This window comes from Sarcophilus harrisii, chromosome 2, assembly GCF_902635505.1.
Source record: "Sarcophilus harrisii chromosome 2, mSarHar1.11, whole genome shotgun sequence".
In the NCBI taxonomy this organism is placed as follows: domain Eukaryota; kingdom Metazoa; phylum Chordata; class Mammalia; order Dasyuromorphia; family Dasyuridae; genus Sarcophilus; species Sarcophilus harrisii.
This window is the reverse complement of record NC_045427.1, coordinates 218,921,990-218,942,191: the sequence shown is the minus strand read 5'-3', so window position 1 is coordinate 218,942,191 and position 20,202 is coordinate 218,921,990. Positions and strand designations below refer to the sequence as shown.

The 20,202-nt window shown below is 40.4% G+C and overlaps 4 protein-coding genes across 6 annotated transcripts in view; 3 read left to right on the top strand and 1 right to left on the bottom strand.

Moving 5' to 3' along the window:
- The window catches only part of SEMA4C (semaphorin 4C), a 15,685-nt gene extending 14,541 nt beyond the window's left edge, over positions 1-1,144 (top strand). The window contains exon 16 of the transcript XR_004231885.1: positions 1,090-1,144. The gene's annotated coding sequence lies outside the window, so the exon portion shown is untranslated. The remainder of the gene's footprint in view (positions 1-1,089) is intronic.
- ANKRD39 (ankyrin repeat domain 39) overlaps positions 1-8,694 on the top strand; it is a 9,695-nt gene extending 1,001 nt beyond the window's left edge. Inside the window, exons 2-5 of one of the 2 annotated variants that reach the window (XR_001120311.3) lie at positions 1,090-1,193; positions 4,164-4,367; positions 4,844-5,177; positions 8,626-8,694. Coding sequence is in view for 1 of the 2 variants with exons in the window: in XM_003757744.4 (XP_003757792.1) it covers positions 1,090-1,193; positions 4,164-4,367; positions 4,844-4,987 (452 nt within the window). In the remaining variant the exon portion in view is untranslated. Of the gene's footprint in view, positions 1-1,089; positions 1,194-4,163; positions 4,368-4,843; positions 6,792-8,625 lie in introns of those variants that run through there. The other variant, XM_003757744.4, reaches the window with a different exon arrangement.
- Positions 6,895-12,591, top strand: ANKRD23 (ankyrin repeat domain 23). Its single transcript, XM_031951488.1, has 9 exons — positions 6,895-7,058; positions 8,626-8,772; positions 9,058-9,186; positions 9,321-9,446; positions 9,571-9,669; positions 9,802-9,900; positions 10,101-10,199; positions 10,405-10,503; positions 10,609-12,591. Exons 1-9 carry the CDS (start codon positions 7,032-7,034, stop codon positions 10,702-10,704), a joined length of 921 nt encoding a protein of 306 aa, XP_031807348.1. The 5' UTR covers positions 6,895-7,031; the 3' UTR covers positions 10,705-12,591.
- The window catches only part of CNNM3 (cyclin and CBS domain divalent metal cation transport mediator 3), a 25,512-nt gene continuing 16,696 nt past the window's right edge, over positions 11,387-20,202 (bottom strand). The window contains exons 4-9 of one of the 2 annotated variants that reach the window (XR_004231886.1): positions 19,482-19,651; positions 18,903-18,999; positions 17,729-17,865; positions 17,174-17,312; positions 14,983-15,082; positions 11,387-14,377 (exon numbers count right to left, since the gene is read on the bottom strand). Coding sequence is in view for 1 of the 2 variants with exons in the window: in XM_003757776.4 (XP_003757824.3) it covers positions 14,313-14,377; positions 17,174-17,312; positions 17,729-17,865; positions 18,903-18,999; positions 19,482-19,651 (608 nt within the window). In the remaining variant the exon portion in view is untranslated. The remainder of the gene's footprint in view (positions 14,378-14,982; positions 15,083-17,173; positions 17,313-17,728; positions 17,866-18,902; positions 19,000-19,481; positions 19,652-20,202) is intronic. The other variant, XM_003757776.4, reaches the window with a different exon arrangement.

Here is a 20,202-nt window from a genome sequence, read left to right as displayed (position 1 = left end):
TGCAAAGGCAAGGCCTTCAGTTTTGAGTCTGTCGGGTGAGGAGTTGGCCTATAAGACCAACTTAGGGTTTCTTCCAGCTTTGTCTCTTTGATAAAATGACTTAAGTCAGGCCATCAGCAGCGAAAGGGTCGCCCGCTTATTCGTTCTCTCTACATGTGTATGTAGAGATAGGCTCGCCAAATCTCTGTGTGTGTGTAGAAATACATAGATACACATGCACACACATATAGGGCACTTACATGTTTGCATATATACGTGTATGTGGGTACATGTAGTCTGTTTACTAACTCCCTATGTGGGGCCTAAGAGGAAAGGCAGCTTAGTGTGGCGGAGAGAAGACTTGACATGACAGCCAAGGAGAGTGAAGTCATTTTCTGGACTAAAGTTTTCTCTTTTGTAAAATGAGATGGCTAGTTGGGGGGTAGGAGAGGAAAGGCAACACAAGTTTAGGTCATTTCTAGTTTTAACCGGCCATGATACCTCTGAAGGCTGTGTGGACCATGCCCTGAACTTGCCTTTCAGTTTCAAAGTATTGTCATTCAGTTCTGGTTGACCCTTCGAGATCCCTTGGCCTGTAGACTGCCCATGGGGTATTCTTGGCAAAGATGCTGAAGTAGTTCGCCATTTTCTTTGTCAGTAGGTCACTTTTTGTCAGAACTCTTCCACTATGACCTTTTGTTTTGGATAACTGCACTGTACAGCTCACAGTTTCATTGAGCTATGCAAGCTGGGTGGTAGAAGTACACCTGGAGTTTTTCCCATACTAAACTGTAAATTTCAAAAGGGCCTTGTCATATCTAAACTCTTATACCTAATAAAACTTATATTTCATTGATTTATATTAAATTTGACTATCTGGATATTAAAAAATGGAATTAAATCACTAAGCAAAATATTGGAGCTACTTCTCTCAGGTCTTGCCTCCTTGCTTCCAGGCTCCTCCCCACCCCAAGATATAATAAACAAAATCAAGTCCTTATACTTATAATTTTAATCTGTAACTTGAAAGTTGAAAGGTAGAAGAATGCTATCCTTGCAGAATAGCAAGAATAAAATCCATTTGCCTCATGCTCTGAAAACTCTTCACAGGGATCTGGTCAGCAGCACTGGATGGAGACCTAGGACGGGTGAAACATTTTATTCAGAAGGAAACAGACCCTAGTCAACCTGATCCTTCTGGATATACTGCCTTGGTAAGTTTGAGATCTTAAGAGTTTGAGAAGAAATAATCCCTTTGGATTTTAGATCTTTGATCTGGACAAAGCCAGAGAAAAAGCTTGAATTGAGGGAAAAAAAGCAAACCTAGAGAAGGGACTTTAAATCAGAATAAAAGGATTTACTGGATAGAAGAGAATTGTTAAAAAGTAATTCAAGGAGGCAAAGTCAGAATAGTAGAGTAAGAAGAAGCAATAACAACCTCCTCTATAAACACCAATTCATGTTCTGATTGAGAAAGCCAAGAAAATGTCACGGTCAATTATTTTTCCATCCCAGGACAGTTTTGGAGAAGTCTTCGTACACTGGGGTTGGCAGCTGGCCACAAGCTTGCTTGGTGGGGCAGAGAGCATTCTGGGATCCAGAACACAGTGGAATAAGACAGAGTACCAGAACAAAAAAAGATCCTAGGAGATCTCAGAACTATTACTAGGTGCAGAAATGGGTATTATTTGGCAGCTATATCACCATTATCTGAGTTCTGGTCATAAATTCAGGATAGGGGAGATCTATTAAGAGCATGGAATCTACTTGCATACTAAGGAACAAATTCTAGAAACCTAATCGTGTACCTCTGATCCCAAGAACATAGAAGAAACTCAATTTAGCCTCTAGTCTAACATCTAAGCCTGTACTGGAATAACTAGGACAGAACTCCCAGAAGTAAAGGGAACTGGAAAATTAATTGTTCCATACCTGCAGAATGTCCTAGTGGGCTAATATCGACTGAATCTGGCAGTATGCTGAAACTCTTAACCCTACACAAGTCAACAGACTTAAATGTGGGTCAGGAAATTGAAGAGCTCAGACCAGTGAACAGATTTCTCCCCAAATTACATTACTTTGAGAGCACTGAAAACTTGTAGATCCCCAGACAGAGCTGTGAAAGCAACAAAAGCATTTAAAAGGATAGAAATATAAGCCAGACATCCCCAGTAGTGTGAAGCCTAGCACTAAAATAAAACCTGAAATCAAGAAGTAGATTGGAAAAATGAATAAATAAAAAAAGAACTCCCCATCATAAAGAATGGCAATTGTAACAGAATTTCAAGATACAAACACACAAGAGAATCACTTGAAAACTTTCAGCAAAACTTCAAAGAAAAATGCAGCTTGCACACACAATTCCTAGAATTAAAGTTTTTTTTTTTTTTTAATTAAAGAGCTAAAAATGATTTTTAAAAGTTAAATGAGAACTATGGAAGAAAAATATCAAAAGAGACTCAACAGCTTGGGGGGGAAAGTTAAAAAAAAAAACCTTACCAAAGAAATTAACTAGAAATTAACTCCTTGAAAATTAAAATTGGCTTATTGGAAGCTAATGACACCATGTAACATTAAGATAAAAAACAGTCAAAAGTCTAAAAAATTAGAAGAAAATGTGATTACAAGAAATGATGAGCAGGCAGATTTCAGAACAACCTGAAAAAACTTACATGAACTGATCCTGAATGAAATGAGCAGAATGAAGAGAACATTATGTGATGCTCAACTTTGATAGACTTTTCACTTCTCAGCAACACAATGATCTAAACAATTCCAAAAGACTCATGATGGAAAATACTATCCATATCCAGAGAAAGAACTATGGAATCTGGATACAGATGGAAGCATGTTATTTTCACTTTTTTGTTTTTTCTTCCTTGTGGTTTTCCCTTTTGTTCTGAGTCTTCTTTCACAACATGATATAATGTGGAATCTATTTAATATGATTATAATGTATAACCTATATCAAGTTGCTTTTCATCTTGGAGAGAGGGAGGAAGAAACAACGGAAATCAAAATCTAGAAATGTTGAAAACTGTATTTACATGTAATTATGAAAAATAAAATGCTATTAAGTTGGGGGGGGGGTAGGAAGGAAGAGGAGACGAGATCATTAGACTCTTTGAAAGCCACGAATAAAACAAGAATCTAAACTTCATACTTTAAGAAATCACGAAATCAAAATACTCAAATATCTTAGAACCAGAGGGCAAAATAGAAATTGAAAAGTATCCATTAATCACCTCCTGAAAGAAACTCCCAAATAAAAATTATAGTAAAAATCCAGAGCTCCTAAGTTAAGAAAATATTGCAAGTAGTTAGAAAGAAGTCAAGTCCTAAGGAGCCAGTCAGGATCACACAAAATATAGCAGCCAACACATTAAAGGAACAGAGAGTTTGGAATATGAAATTCTAAAAGGTAAAAAGATCTAGGCACAACCAAGAATAACTTAGTCAGCAACACTGATTATCTTATGGGAGGAAAGGGGAAATGAGCCTTTAACAATATAGAGGACTTTAAAGCATTTTTGAGGAAAAAATTAGTGCCAAGTAAAAAATCTAACTTACAAACAGGAATCAAGAGAAGCATACCCCAAAAAGATTAGAGGAAAAGGATTCGTGTACAGAAATGTTATAGCAGCCCTGTTTTTGATAGCAAAGAATTGTTAATTGATATCCATCAGTTAATTGATTAGCCATCAGGCTAAACAACTATGAAAATGTGATGGAACACTCGTGCTGTAGGAAATAATGGTGGACATAATTTCAGAAAAAGCCGGAAAGATTTGTGTGAACTGATGCAAAGAAAAGTGAGCAGAATCAGGGAAACATGTGCAATTACAACATCATAAAGATGGTCATTTCTGAAAGACTTTGTAACTGATCAACACAATGATCAACTACTGTTTCAGAGGATTTGTGATGAAGGATATTTTTTTCTTTCATTTCATTATTTCATTTCTGGACATGTGTAATTCAAGAATTTGTTTTGCATAATTATATACATTTGTAATGAATTTTGTTTTTATTTTCATTTGGTGGGGAAGGAGGGGAGAATTTGAAACTGAAAATAAAATAAAAACCAAAAAAGAAAATTCAAATATTTGGCCTTCTTTCAGAGCTGACTCTTAGGTATAAGGGTAATTCCCAATTCTGATTTCCATTTACTTGATTCCTTACAGCACTATGCCAGTCGAAATGGGCACTATGCTGTGTGCCAGTTTCTCCTGGAAAGTGGAGCCAAGTGTGATGCTCAAACACATGGGGGTGCAACAGCTTTGCACCGAGCCAGCTATTGTGGTCATACTGAAGTGGTTAGACTACTGTTATCCCATGGAGCTAATCCAGGTGTGGCAGATGATGATGGAATGACCAGCCTACACAAGGTATATATCAATTTTCAAACATCCTTGCTAATTAATTAGAATGAGGAAAGGAAGGATCTGTGTCTTGACTTCGTTAAATCAGGTAGAAATGATAACCAGTAGGTAAGAATTATCTTTTTTTTTTTTTTTTTTTTTTTTTTTTTAACAGTTTTCCCTTTGGAATAATGACAAGGTAATAGGGGAAAAATGGCTTTAGAATCCAAAATAAGTAAAAATCTATATATTATTAGAATTTGCCTTTTATCTCTGGCTCTTTGATGGGAGAATTAAACCATAATGAGAATCAAACTGGAAGTCACTTTATTTCCAGCACATTAGACTAGTGACTCTTTTTTTTAGGAGAGAAGATAGTTCTATTGGGGTTTCAGGGCATAATGAAGAAACTTCAGGAAAGAAATATCAGAGTTGATATAGTATGCCTTAAGAGAACTTTGATTCCCTCCTTTTCCCCCCCTGATTTTTGTTTTCCTTCATAGGCTGCTGAGAGAGGTCACTTGGATCTGTGTTGCCTTCTGCTGCAGCATAGCCCAGCTTTGAAAGCTGTTCGGGACCGAAAGGCTCGGCTAGCGTGTGATTTACTGCCCTGCAACAGTGACCTTCGAGACTTGCTTGCTAGCTGAATAACCAGATTTCTGTCTCAGCAAGGGTTCTGGAATCTGGATCCCCAAGCACCTTCCTCTACTGCATTCTACAGAATGGAAAACTGAAACTCAGGGCTTGTGAGACTGAGTAAAAGAGATAGGACCGTCTTGAGGGAGGTCAATGCCCAGGCCAGGAAGGGAACTTGGTGCAGGCGATCCAGCCTGACAGGTGATCATATTCTAAATTAGCACATTAGTATATTTAGTATTCTAAATTAGTGGAGATGCCTATCTATGCTATTTCCCTAGTTCAGTCAGTACCAATGACCAGATAATTCTTATGGGGAAACAGCTTTTCCCAAATCCCAGAACGATCCTTTTTCTTGGGAGTAAAATAATCAATACCCAGATAACCTCATTGTTAGAGTGCAACTAGTCAGACTTATTTTTATTTTAGTATTTTGCTGACAGTCATAACTCTTCAGTGACCTTAAAACTTGGAGGCAAGAAATCATCTAGAATATGTCAAAACTATATCAGAAGCAAAGTGTTAACTAGATTAAAGAAAATCCCAAGGCATGGGCTGCTTGGATATTCCCACAAAGTATTAAAGCACTTACAAGGAAAATAGCTCTGATAGTGTCACTCATTTTGGACTACCTCAGTTGAGAATTCAAGAAGCAATTGGTGTAGTAGAGAGAGTGCTGGATTTGGAGTTAGAATCTGGATTTAAATCCCAGCCTCATTACTTACTACTTTTGTCATTGTAAATGAGCTGGACAAGATAATGTCAAAAGTCTCTTCCAACTCTAACTTCAGCTTTTAAATCCTTGTTCATTGAATGTAGCCCTTTCAAACTTGATCCAAGGCCAGGAGAATAATTTGTGCCACTATTGAATCTTTAGAAATTCTGGTTCTTTCCCCTACTGCTTTGCTGTCCTCTTGGTCTGATTATGGAATCATTTTTCATTAGCATCTGTTTTTTTTTATTGAAGGTCAAGATTTTAACCAGCTAGATAAAGAATCAGACTACCCTTATGGGAAATAGGTACAGCCTGTCGGGAGATCAGGGAAAAAAAGCATGGAATTGGATTTTATGTTTGGGAAGAGGAAACAGGACTGTTTATTTACTTGGCTTTGCTCGACTTGGAAAAGGACTCTACAAGCTACAGCTTCACTTCGATTAGGAGAAGTTTGCTGGTTTTGAACAGAGGCAATATAAAGACTTACTTTGCATTGGTTGTGGAGCTCTGATTCTTTTTACCTTTTCCTAAGAATATAGGCTTTAACATTTTTAATAAAGAAAAAAACGTGCTCATAACCTACTGATTTAAAGATTGACAAGGTACCGTGTGTCTAGAGTTCATGTGTGGAATTACCTTTTTTAGAATGATTACTGTTGGTGACAGGTTAAGCTTGGCTTGTATGCGCTTAGCTTAGAAATTAAAAACGCATGATTTATGGGAGGAAAAAAATATGGGGAGGTATCAAGCAGTGGGGAATAGAGAAGCTTGTTCAATCATCAGTTGGAATTAGTCTTTCCTCTTAAGGTGACACTTCCGGGTTTACCTTTGCTAAACACCCTTTTATATCTTTGGAAGCCTGCCCTTTTCTTGGCAAATACAACGTTACTTTCCTCCCTTTTAGATATTTAGGTTATAGAATAACATTGGAATCATTAGCTTAGACCTCCTGACCTGTTTAAATACAGGCTTGCTGGATGATCATTTTGAGATAATGTTCAAATTATACTTAGTCATACACTTGGGTTAAACTCCCCTGGGTCATCTCTGCTACGATTGATGTGCCAGTATATAAAGAGGTCAAATAGAAGGGGGGGAGGTAGGTGGAGATATAACTGACTCAGCTGATAACACCACCATATTTTGCCCTCAGCTGGGTCCTATTTCAAGGCTGGTATTTTGGTTAGTTGCAGAAGCTCTGAACTATCTGACCCTGTAGGCCTTGGCTTCATCCCTGGGTCCTTCCTGTGCCCTCTATCTTTGTGGCAGTAGTACTGATATAAAAAAGCAAAGTGCTAGTCAGCTAGCCATAATGAGGGAATCAAGAGCAGGGGGGGACCATGGATTTCATCAGCATTCAGCGATTGGTAAGCTGAGGGGGAAGCTCTCAATTTTTTTTATATCTTAGTGGTAGTTTCAGGTAGGGAATCACAGAATTTACTGTTAATACTTTTGTCTCAGAATAGTTTTGTTGAACTAGTTTATATAGCAATAAAATGAGGACAGTAAGTAGATGAAGTATTTCAAGATACTAATGCCAAGTAAGCTGGTGCCTACTTTGTTCTTTCTCAATTTTCCTGATCTTATGTTCCAAAGCCCTCAAAGATATCCCTGTGTATTGCCCTACAGTTAGCCCTCTTGACAGCCTGAAAATAGCTGTATTTAATTCTAGAGAAACCTATTCCCTTGTTGGTTAGGGGAGTGAGGATTTTAGGAGCCATGAATTGTCTGTTCCCTTTCCCAAACTAGGTCTAATGTCTGGAAAATAGAATGTGGCATTTGTGGAGATTTGTTGGTGGGTATCGTGTACAGATCCCTTTGAAATTTTGGGGAGTTCTGTCTTGGACCTTAGGATTGGGAGAACTGGGGATGACTTGGGTCTTCTGACAAACATATGGAAAGTCAAAGTGATGTCTTATGTAGAGCTAGATTCCTAATTATTGCCATAGGAATGGTAAAGGCTCTACTCTATATTGTAGGAAAAGGTGTTCTGGAATAGGAAGGGACCTTAGTGGTCATCTAATTAACTTTATTTTGTAGATGGGCAAATTAAGCTCCTGGGAAATGAAATGAGTTATCCGTTACTGTATGTATAATTGTAGTTATTTGTCTGCTCTCCTGTCAGTGCAGTGCCCATCCCGCTCTTAGGCCTATTGTGCACTGGGAACAGAGCGAAGATCATGTACTCATTTCTGGGCCACAGTGGACTTTCCTGGGAGCAGGGTGAAGTTACTCCTTGGCTGAGACAACCGAGATGATGTATAGGAAATGTGACTGGAAGGTCAATGTAATTTCTACAGAAATTAGACCTGCATGTTTATGAAGTCTATGAACTTGTTTTGCAGTTTCCTTTGCAATCCTCTGCATTTTACCTTATATTTTTTAAAGCATTCTGGTTTTATTATAAGTTTTATCAGACTGCTAGTGCAAGGTTAAAAACCTCTGGTCTAAAAGTGCTCTATTTTGCCCTTTCTCCAAGTCTCATCTTTGTATCCCTTCTTTCTCATCATTTCCAACCCCTCAGCAAGGAGTAAACAGGAATGACTTTTGTCTTCTGGAATAGTCTAGGAATCTGGACTTCTGCCTCTGGGGCAGTCTGCCCCTAATAGCAACTGGAGATTGGTTGGTGATGGGCTGTCATCTGTTCAGCATATTAAAAGTTTTTTTCCTTCCCTTATGTGACCCTATCCAACTGCAGGGACAAATGTGGTATAAATAGCTAGGATTATGACCCCCTGCAAGGACAGGTGCAAATGCATATGGCATTCAGCCGCTCCCCAAATCCTTAGGAAGCACTGCAGTTGGTAAAAACATGTCCCTCAGCTGAGCTTAGCTACAAATCCAGGGGCTCCCTTGTCCACCAGGTTCAAGCAGTTACTGAGCAATTGTTTTCAGAGGGTTTTTAGAAATTTCCCAACAACCTCTTCCTCACAGATAAGTGATGAGAGAACTGAGGGCAAAAATCTGGGAATCGGACATGGAATCCTTGAATCTGGAGGCTGGAGAGGTGACCCTGGACTGGGTCCCCAAGAGACTGTGGCCCTGGAGAAGCAAAAGTTAGCTGAAGAAAAAAGGAAGAAAGTGAGTATATCTCGTATGTTTGTGTGTGTGTGTGTGTGAGAGAGATAGATAGATAGATAGATATGTCTGGAGAGCTGCTAAGGTAATGTTGGGATATATATATATATCGTGGAACTTTAGGAAATCCATACCTGTGAGTAACCTTGGGCTTTTCTAGTGAAAGGATAATGAAAAAAGTTATGCCAAATGATCTGGATTAGTTTTGATAGTTGCCTATTCTCCATTGCCAGTAGTTTTCTACCATCCTCATCCTATATGTATGACCTGTTTCTTTTCCTATTTCAGCTCCAGACTTTTAACAATTCCAGGCTCAGGCTTGAGAGCCTAGCCGACTTGGAGAAATTGGTGCGGCAGAGGAAAGAAAAACGCCTGAAACGGAGGGTCCCCCCCAGGGCACCTGATCCCCCACTTCAGGTGAATGGAGAAGACCAAACAGTGGTGGGGAAAACATCCAATGGAGGCCCAAGAGCATTTCAGCCTGGGCTACAATATTAAAAGGTGTTGGTCTGTTTGGAATAGTCCATGATTTTATCTTCTTCCTATCCCAGTTGCAGCCCCCATCCCAGCTGCAACCTGTGGACCTGGAGACATTTCTGAAGGCAGCTGTTGAAAACCAAGAGCTCTTGATTGATAAGTACCTGGCAGATGGTGGTGACCCAGACGCCCATGACATGGTAGGACAGAGAGAAATTAAAGAGTTTCTGACATTTCAAACCTAGTTACAGGAATCATTAATTCCTTAAATTCTAATTCTCTTGGAAGGGTAGCCATCCACATCTTTCTTTTCTCCATACTTAGTTTCACCGAACAGCCTTGCACTGGGCTAGTCTGAAAGGTCATAGCCAAATTGTAGACAAGCTGTTGGAGGCAGGTGCCACAGTGGATGCTCGAGACATGGTAAGTTAGGAGGAAGAACTAAGAGAGCTGGAGATTGGGATCCCTTTTTTCCCAGTGGGGCTGAATGGGGAAATTTGCCCTCAAGATGTACCTTCTGAAGCCCTTCTCCAAACACAGGACTTTCTTTTACAGTTGGATCGGACAGCTTTGTTCTGGGCCTGTCGTGGAGGGCATTTAGACGTCCTTAAACAGCTGCTCAACCAGGGAGCTAATGTCAATGCCCAGGACAAGGTAAAAGGTTCTGGCGGGGAGTATGGATTACTCAGGTGCATCATCAGTGCTGGAGACCTAATGCTGCAAGTCCTTCAGTGAGATTTCATTGTGTGTAGGAAGGGAAATTTCTCTCATTGGGTTGAATATACCAAGGTGATAAATTGAGGTAAATTGTTTGGAATTAACAAATTCCTAACCTGGGACTCGCCTCCGTCTAGATTTGGAGTTCACCCTTGCATGTGGCTGTGCGAACAGGACACTGTGACTGTCTTGAACACCTTATTGCTTGTGGGGCCCAAATTGATATACAGGATAAGGTAAGAAAGTGGTCTCAGTAATGGAAAGTGATCTGAGGGCATCTTAAATGGATGAAAATTTACCCGAGGAGCTCATTGGCAGCACCTGGTTTCATGGAGTTAAATAATCAGGAGCTATTTCTTCTTATGCAACACATGGAAGACAAAGTAAAAAGGGAATGGAACAAAGGGAGGACCCTACTCTTTTAATGTGTCATTCCTATAGGAGGGAGATACAGCTTTACATGAGGCAGTACGGCATGGCCGTTACAAGGCCATGAAGATGTTGCTACTATATGGGGCCAAGTTGGGTGTTCGTAATGCTGTGAGTATAACAGGGTTGGCCAAAGTTTTCATTTTGATGTAGGGGGCTGCTTTGGGGGTGGGTGAGAGGAAATGAAATGTATTTGTGACTATTCTTTGCTCTCAGGGGGCAATGACACCAGTACAGCTGGCCCGAGATTGGCAGAGAAGCATCCAGGAAACACTGCGGGCCTATGTTGGGCATCCCCGAACACGTTGCTGATGAAGATGACAGACCTTGTAGAGGCTACTACCATTCCATCCCCTTCCCTTCTGTCCCTTCTTGTGTAGTAGACGACTAGTGTATAGACAGGTGGTCAGGCCACAAGTTGGGTTTTTCCCCCCAAGTCTATTATTCCCTGAACCCCTTCTATTTATGTGTTCTACCATGTTTGGCAAGGTGGTTGACTCCCTGACCTTTTGTCCATTTCCCCCTTCAATTCCTAGTATTCTATATAGTAGAGCATATTGGTCCAGGATTTCCTTGTCCTTCAACTTTTCACCTATCCTGGTAGCTACCTCAGTGATGAGAAGGTCAGAATTCAGGATGGAAATTATATTAAGTACACTTATAACTCTTAAGGGGTGTCCTATTTGGTTTGAGTTGGTCAGAGAAAACTGTTCAGGTCAGTAAAGAAATTACAAATTTGTAAAGAATGTAGGAGTGAAATGAAAGTAAGGTTTTAAGATACTCACAAAGATGAAGTTAGGGCTACTGAAGATTGAGATGAGAACTCTGGCAGCGTGTCAACCATGGTGCCCACAAAAGCTATTCAGAAGCATCAGAACCAGAGTTGTGCTCTTTTAGCCTGTGGTTGACCTAAACTTTGTTACAACTTATCTAAGGACCCATTTCCATCAGCAGCAACCCTGATGGGATATGATGTAGTTTTGGAAAGCTTCAGCCTTAAGGACTCTTGAGTTGGTTGTTGTGACTTGCAGTAAACCAAACCCTAGATCCACAACCAACCTGGTTGCTAAAGGGTCCTGTAAGACTGACAGTTTAGGGGTTAGACCACTCTGGTCCCCAGTCATTTCTCTCTGCCCCAGGGTTTTGGTCAGAATTTCTATGACTTTCTGTTTTCACCAAGGCCTAGGTATCAGTGTGACAGTCTCTTGCTCTGCAGTTATTTGTAGCCCCCCCCCTCCTCCTGAAATACATGGAGGGGTGGCCCAAATTCGCAAGGATTGAGGCTTCCCTGACATGGCAGTCAGTGCTGGGGTAGATTGCCATGGTGTTGAGGTGCCACCTCTCTTTCCTGCTTGTCAGAGAAGGAACTATGCCTGCTGTCCTACATCCAGCAAGGTTTGGATTTTCAGGCTCCCTTGTGCTAAAAGCACAGGAAAGTTTGGCTGCAGAGAAGATAATGGAACTGAGTATGAATACATTCTGGATACTTTCTCCATTTATTTTTGTACACTGAATGATTAACTGAGATCCTCTTTTTATATTACCTTTCTTAGTGGATACTGATAGATGGAATCCTAAGGCAAGTTTCTATTGTCCTTACCACTAAGTTTTCTGCTTTCTATTGTATTGCTGATCCAGTACTGCTGGTCAGGCTGAGATCTTCAAATCCACCAGAGACCTCTTCTTCAAAAACCTTGCTTTAGCTGACTGACAGAGGAGGAGGAGGAAACCCAAAAAAGGACAGGACCTCTCCCTTAGCCTGTTACATGCTATGCAAGTTCTCTGGGCCAGGCCTAGGCTAAAGGCCTGGATTACATATTCTTAACATGACAAGTGCCACTGTGGCTGCTAATGTTCATAGGCTTCTACTCCCCTTCAGCTTAAAGGGCTGAGTGATCTCCACGTTGGATGAGAGCAATAGACTAAACCCACTCGTGTGGGTTGAAGTCATAAACCTTCCACACACCAGCAGCCTGGCTTTGCCTTCTAGGCTTTGTAGTCTACAAGGCTAGGGCCAGAGGACATAAGTTCTGTCACATGATTATGGCAGTGATTAAAATGAGAAAATGGAAAAAGTGCAATAAGAGCAAATGAAACATTTTTATATGGATCCATTTTGTTGTTATTCATTAAAACTGATTCTTTTTGTAGCCTGGTTATACTCTATATTGGTGTGAAAAAGAAAAGGGAGAGAAAAAAGATGGAGAAAAAGTGTTCACAGCAATAATCCATTTTCCACTTTTGGTACCTAAGCTTTGAAAAATAACTATTATTAAGTGTGACATGTTCCAATCATAACTACCTTGTCCTGAATTGCAAAGCCATGTAGTGCTTCACTAAAACTGCCAACTAAAGCTTAGAAATTTATCATTTACCAGTAGCACTTAGTGCGGGGGGAAGGAGAGGATGATGTTACTCATAGTGCAGGGTGCCCCTGCTCCACGTTTGGGATTTTGGACTTATTGTGCATAGGTGACTTGTTAATAATCCCTCTTAAGAAAGATTGAGCTAAATCTGTTCCCCCTTTTACTTGCTTCAGCTAATTGCCCAGGCAGCCCTACCATTCTGGTTCCCCATTCCAGATGGAAAGACTACCAAGGAAAAAAGCAACTCAGTTAAAGAACCTCAGATTACCTTGACCCCAGAAAGGGATCAATCTCTTCTAAACTAGGTCTCTAACTTTGCCTTTTAGGCAGTGATCTCTGGTCTTGGGACTTCCATTACTCATATAATGGCAAGCAGTTGGTTTAAAGGAAGCTCCAGTGTGAAGAAGAGAAGTAATCCTCTTTTAAATTCTATTCCTAAGATCAGGAATTAAGATTGAATCTCTAGAGAAATTCAAAATGCTCTTCTATACGCCAGCTTCCCAAGGATGGCAATCACATTGTTGGTTATATACTGAATATAAGACCATCAGGAGCAAAAGGTGTAAGACTGGGGTACAACAGAACCAAGAGGTTGTTAGAAAACCATGACGTGGGATCATAGTAAGGATAGATTCAAATAGCACACCTTCCTTCCATACGTGACCTCAAAAAAAAAAAAAAATACTATTAGTAAATAGCAACTAGCCCTGGGAAAAGGGAGAAATCTGGGTCCTTCACCTGTGTAGCATGAGGGACTACCTCTAATAATTTAAAGCAGCAAGACCAAGTCAGGAAGGGAAGTACAATTTGGGCTGAACCCTTAGTTCAGAGAGAGAGCTGGGAGTGGGAAAAGCTTGCTCTTTTTATTTGGGCAAACAGCAGCCTCCACAGGAGGAGTTTTGGGGAATAGACAGGCTGTGCACCTGCCACTATATAGTACTTGGGTTTGGCACATGAAAGACATAAAAGGGGAAGATAAAAATGTGACACTGAAGAAGGGAACAGCCTCAAAGGCCAGAGCATACTGCCACAGACAAAGCCTCTGATCAAAGCTTTGGGCAGAGGCTGCAGTGTTCTTGGCTCACTCTCAAAGTGCTGCCAACAGCAGGTACTTGGCAAATTAAAAACGAGGTGAATGCAGGTCACAGCCACATGTTAAAAGAGTATAATTTCTGCATTCGAAAAGTAATAATACTCCACTATCACAGCCTTAGGCTGTGAAGTACTCCATTGGGGGGGGAGGGGGGAGGTAAATGGGGGAAAGGGCACCTTGGGATTCCGAGATGATGGTCTTTAATTCCCCTGTTGACTCCTGTCCCAGGAGCAGGGTCTGGAGAATGATGCTACAGCTGATTCCCATCCCCCCAAAGAGGCAGGTTTCTTATCTGCACCAGGCTCCTAACACTGGCATTAGGCCCAGAGCCCATGTCTCTAAAAGCCACCTAAAACGTGGCCAGAAAGGAAAGGGACAAGTTGGCATGAAGCTACTCCTGGGCTCACTCAAGTTCCCCACTTGCTTGTCCATCCCCAGTTCTGGGGCTGCATGGCAAGAAATTAAACTCTCGTGTTTTTCCCAAGACTCTCTTCTGTTGGGGAGTTCGGTCTGCTGTTGGTTGTCCCTGAAAAAGATGTGAAGAACAAAGGTCATCATCTATCTCCTGAAGATGAACAAGCTGAGGCAGCAACAAATACAGTAAACTGTTTGGTAACAGAGGGTCGCCTCAAGGTACCTTGGAGATTTCAACTAGTGAAGGGCTGGGATTAGGAAACAGTTTTCTCTTCATAGAAAGCAATCCACAGGGTCAGGAATTACTTATCTAGGTCTGTGGAAATAGTGAGTGGTTCTTTCTGTGGAAGTAAGTTGAATCTGGAGTAGGCTAGGAAGGTATATCTGGAGAAAAAAGAACCTAGCCCTTGACAAAGAATCAGTTTTGACTAAGAAGGTTTGGTTTTCCACAACTCAGTGGAGATTTGGCAGGAACTCTGCTTCTCAAAAGAATGAAAAGTGGTAGGTACTAAGGACAGAAAAGTTCAAACACCACTCCTTCCCAAAAGGGAAACAATTCTGCACACCACCAGCCTTTGCAGGAGGGGAGTTCTTGGCAATAGAAACAGGCTGCCTTCCTACCAGAACTTTGTCACTGGACAGAAATGCTGGCAGTGCTCCTCCAAACATCAAAAGCCTGTTAAAGCCAAAGAAGGGGGGGAAATGGAAGATATTTACCTTGGGTGTTTTCTAAAAAACAAAAATTCTCACTAGTCCACAGTCATCTATCAACTGCAGTTTCCAACTGTGCCAAAGAGGGAAATGTTTACTGGGAAGGCTGGAGAGAAAGGGGAGATGGGGAAGAGGAGAGAAAGGAGAGAGGAAGATACAAAATATTTAGCTAAAACGGCAGGTCAGTCAGCACATATTGTTGAGGACTAGACCAGGAGATAACTGTATTTACTCACACAATTCCCACACAATTTATGGCAAATGAGATAGATTTTACAGGCAAATTTTCTTCTAGAAATCTGGAGTATAAAATTTCTTAAACAAACCTCTGAATTCACTTGGTAGTAAACTGTGGATTAACTGTTTTTACTTTCAAAAAATATGACAGGATTCTGTATTGATAGCTTTAAAAATAAGATATCAGATAATCTTTTTAGTTTTAAAATGGTCACTGACATTGACACTTTGATAGGAAGTAGGTAGTTAAAAAGTATGTTCATCTGAGTAAGCAGTAACATCAAATTCTCACTGGAAATGATTCTAAGACTAGCGTTTTTTACTTCTTATAAATTACCTAGTCATACATAGTAATTTTCAAGTTTGCAGGTGATTAGCTAAATTCTGCATAGTGAAATAGCAAGCTAATGAGGAAACACTAAAGAAAGGCCTCAAAAGCTGAGCTTCCCTGTGTGTCATTTCTTGATGATCAGGAAGAACTATTTAAAAGAAAAATCTTTAAGGTGAGGGAAAGGAATTTAGAGTGACCATATTATTTTCAAATCAGAACTGTCCTAAAGATACACTTATAAACAGAAAGCCCACAAAATTCTGGATAACGTTTAAAACAAAAATGAAAATATTTTCCAGACTTTTGCCTGTTCTTGGAAAAATATTTTATAAATGGTTCTGGTTGTCACCCCTCCAAGAAGATGGATCAGAATCAAAGGAGAACTTAATTAAGGGAGATGAAGAGAAATTTTTCCTAGGGGACTCTTCAGTCCAGAAACTAACAAACAAAACATTGAGAAAATAAATTTAAGTTCTTGAAGGGTACATTCAGTGTGATTTCAGATATATTGTAATTCCAATGTAGTACAATTAGCGATACTCTTGAAACTCAAAGCATAAAGTTTTAAGGGGAAAAAAAAATACTCATACAACAAAGCTCCCAAGGGATGCCAGAGATACAAAGTATAAAATAGACATAACTAATCTTTGGTTCAGTTCATAGATAATACATAATGAATTAAAAAGCAGCTAGTATATTTTGATTACATGCCTAATCTGTGGGATTGACATCTCTCACAGAATGTCCCTTCTTGAGAAATATCAAAAGACTGAATATCACAATAACTGGTCAAGACATCGCTGATGTTTATATGTACTTATACTTTCACCAGTCAGAGTGAAGATGCAAAGATACAAAAGAAGTTACAGTTCTCATAATTGTGTGGGAGTATATGAGTAAAGACAGTACCTGACAGCATTTGAAGCAGCACCTACTTTCCCTCTACACCATCCCCAGGAGAATCTATGTGAGTCCCCAAGTTATGTTTTTAATTCCTACTTCAAAGCTCACAAAAAGCAACATGATTTTTCAGTTTCCTTGATTATTCTTCCAAGAAACTTAGATCTGATAATGCATAATTTTTCATGACTTTTGCCATACACATTTATATCATATCTCTATTTCTTCCTTTTATAAAAAGCTTGTGTCCCCTTTACACAACTAGTCTGCATACAGTAGAGCCTCTAACAATTTACCAAAAAATGAGATCCTACAAAATTGTTGTCTTTAGTTGCTTTCCTAATAATGGTGATTGGTGTTGTAGTAACCCATTCACATCCCAATCTAGTCTCACTTGAGACTAGGTATTTTTGAGATGGATTAGAGTTAAAATATACTAGAGAGTGATTAAACATAGAATCCAGAAGTTAAGCAGCTAAATCCTAACCAAGTGAATCAACACAAACTAAAAAGCTGCCATAGACTTTACATACATCCTACTAGTTGAAGCAAATAGAAATCCATTTAACAATAAAGGGCAGAGCTAATTAAAGGCCAGCTGATAAGAAAGGGGGAAGGAGAAAGGAAGGGAAGAAACTGGGACAAAGAATACCAACAGGAAGGAAGTAACTGAGTTTGGTCAAAGGCCAGACACTTAGTGACTGCTAGTGCCTGCTGCAGGATGGTTACCTGCTGCTGCAGCAATCTTGTTATTGAGTAGCTTGGTCTGGCTGTTGGGAACAATTTGAAGGTCCAGGTTCTCAGGAGACTGTGGGGAATTCTGGGCACGTGATGCCATGAGTGCATTGAGGTACTGCAGTCGAGTTACCTAGGGAAAAAGAAAAGGACACTTAGCTTCAGAGCTCTTCCTTACTTAATTCATCCTTTGTCCTATTTAAACAAAACATAACTACTGGAGAGGAATAAGAAAAGAACCTAGATAGGGAAAGAAAAACAAACAAACCCTAAAGAAGCTCTCTGATTGGAGGGATCTTAAAAAACAGAAAGGAACTATTCAAAGAAATGTTAGGTATTCAGGTTACAGGCTTGGATGAGGAAGACAGGGTGAGGGAGAGAAGATAAAGTTAGAATGCTTTGGGCAAGAACAATCAATTTGGATCTAAAGGTCATTGTCCAAAAGATAGATAAAATTTTAACGAGGTCCTATGCAGAAACATGACCAGCTTAGCCTAGCGCCTCATTAGGAACACATAACCAGCACTGATGAGTTATAAGGACCTTCACCTTAATGAACTGCAGGTCAGAAAGGGCCCTCACGGTGTAGTCTGGACAATATGTAGAGGAATAGTGGGTACTCTCTGCTGGCTCGGACTGCAGGTCACGTCGGCTGGGCCGAATTGAAGAAACTGGGGACTGATGAACTGCAGAAAGGCAACAATCAGTAGTGTACAATCAGCAAACTGCATCCACATTGGAAGGGGTTACCCTGAAATTTTTAGAAACTACTCCATACTAAAGAAAAGACTGACAAGAATTTTGAAAAGATTGATTAGGAATAAAGTTTTCCCAGGGAGGTATGTTAGGGATGAAATCTGTTAAGATGAAATGGACAGACAGGAAAGAAAACCAGTATTCTCAATGCTCTGAGCTCACTTGTGTTTTATCATGTTTTTTTCATATGAACTTCACAATTCTTTTGGGAGGTAGATAGATACTATCAATGTTATGATCCTTATTTTATAGAGGAAATAACTCAGGTTCTAAGAGCTTAAGAGACTTACCTGTGGTCACACGGCCAATAAAGACCAGAAGTGACATGCTGCCTACCACAATTCTTACAAGCACTTTTGATTTACTATCTACACACCAAAATTTCTTCTGTTAGAATTATCACAATGATAGGAGCTACTTACTCCCCCCCCCCCCCCCCAATTTCATTTTTTCTCTGTACAATTAGACTATTCAGTTTGTAGAGAAAGTGGGAGAGAAAAAGGAGTATACCAGCACAACAGTGTGTTCAGGTCCCTGAGGAGCCATAAATCACATGACCCCATGAAAAGAAATATTCTTCCTCTTACCATACTTCCCAGGAATCACAGCACATATCAACCAACAACCATTTATTACACACCTACTACGTGCTGGGAATGAAGAAAAAAAGGAAAAAAAAGTTTCCTCCTGCTTTCAAAAAGTTTACAAATCTAAGAGTGAAGTAAATAAATACCACATACAGAGGAGAGAAAGTGATTATCAGCTGGGGAAGAGTGAAAGAATTCCTATTAAAGGCAGCATTTTAATTCAAAGGGCCAAATAACTGGGTAACATGCAGACATTTCACTAGGCCAGAATGCTTCTGATATATCTGACAATGAATGTAACACACGCAAGGCCTCTATACTGTTAACTGGAACCTAGTAGGAGTCCCAGCTTGTAGATTGCCATGTTCTAGTGCTTTTACCTGAGGATGGTACAGACAGGGCAGACACACCATAGTAAGTGAAGGCTCCATTTTCAAACTTGAGGCCCTCCTTCCCAATCTCCACCTCAACCCTGCCCTGAAGGGAAAAGAAAAAACCAGCAATGTCTTAGAGTACCCTTTTTATAGAAAAGGGCCACCAAAAGCAATTATTAATTTCAGCTAGATACGAAGAAACCAGATTAAAATCGAAACAAATATCTTTGGGGATAGGAGGTAAAGAGAACAAACACTTGTTAAACACCTACCATGTGCCGGGCATGGTGCTAAATGCTTCCCAATTACCTCATTTGATTCTCATAACAACCCTGTGAGGTAGGTGCATTATTACCTCCATTAAAACTTAAGAACCAGAGGCAACAGAAATGAAGTGAAATACATGCTACTTAACAGTCAAACCACTAGGAAATAAGAGGTCAGATTTCAACTTGCATCTTCCTGACTCCAGGCCCAGCCTCTTAAGTATCCTTATTTCCCAACTCCTGACCCTTCTCTTATTTTATTGTGCAAAGGGATCCAGGTCCAGGCCCTGATACGATGAGGTAGAACCTACTGACTTACCTGCAGGATGAGAATGAAATAGTTAACTGGCTGATTGCGCTGGTACAGGTAATGGTCTGCAGCCAGTCGGTTGCATTCATCAAACTTCACTTCCTGGTTGACACTGGGATGCTTCAGCAGGTGTAGCAGGATCTTCTCTGAGATTCGTAGTGGGCTAAATAAGTCCACCTCTGCCCCATGGTGGGAAAAAGTGACAAGTGTCCAATGAGGGGCCATAGCCACTCAAGTTTCTATTCCCAAATGCCCCCAGGTCTAACTGAGGCACCCCCATACTAGACTAACAAGCTGAAAGTGCTTTAGAATTTGAGAAAAGTGGCTCAAAGCCCAAAGAATCTGCAATGCTTTTAGTGGGTCATCTGCTTTTTACTCCACTTGCCTTGCTGGTCACCAGCCTCAGGCCTCCCCATCAGCTGGCCTGCCCCTGCTCTGAACTGATACAAAGCAAAGTTCCATTGCAGATAACAGGAAAAAGAAAACAAGTCTTTACCTCGAGGCTTTCTAGGCCTTGATGGTTTATTTGCTCAGAACACAAGGATTTCCCTGTGAATTGTGAAAGGGGTTGTAGTGGGAGAGTCCCAGTACCTCTGCTTTAAAGTCTTTATGCCTCAGAAAACAGGTTAAGAGGTTCCATATCTGGTCAGTTACCCCAAAAGGCAGTGCCTCTTCATGCCCTTGATCAGGGGGAGAGCCCAGGGATGGTGAGTAAGAGGCGAGGGTCCTC

Bases quoted from the DNA above. Each gene is read 5' to 3' on its own strand.
- ANKRD23 (XM_031951488.1), top strand. From the start codon at position 7,032: ATGGATTTCATCAGCATTCAGCGATTG. The intron at 10,200-10,404 runs GTAAGAAAGTGG...TCATTCCTATAG, and splicing joins AAATTGATATACAGGATAAG to GAGGGAGATACAGCTTTACA. The intron at 10,504-10,608 runs GTGAGTATAACA...CTTTGCTCTCAG, and splicing joins AGTTGGGTGTTCGTAATGCT to GGGGCAATGACACCAGTACA.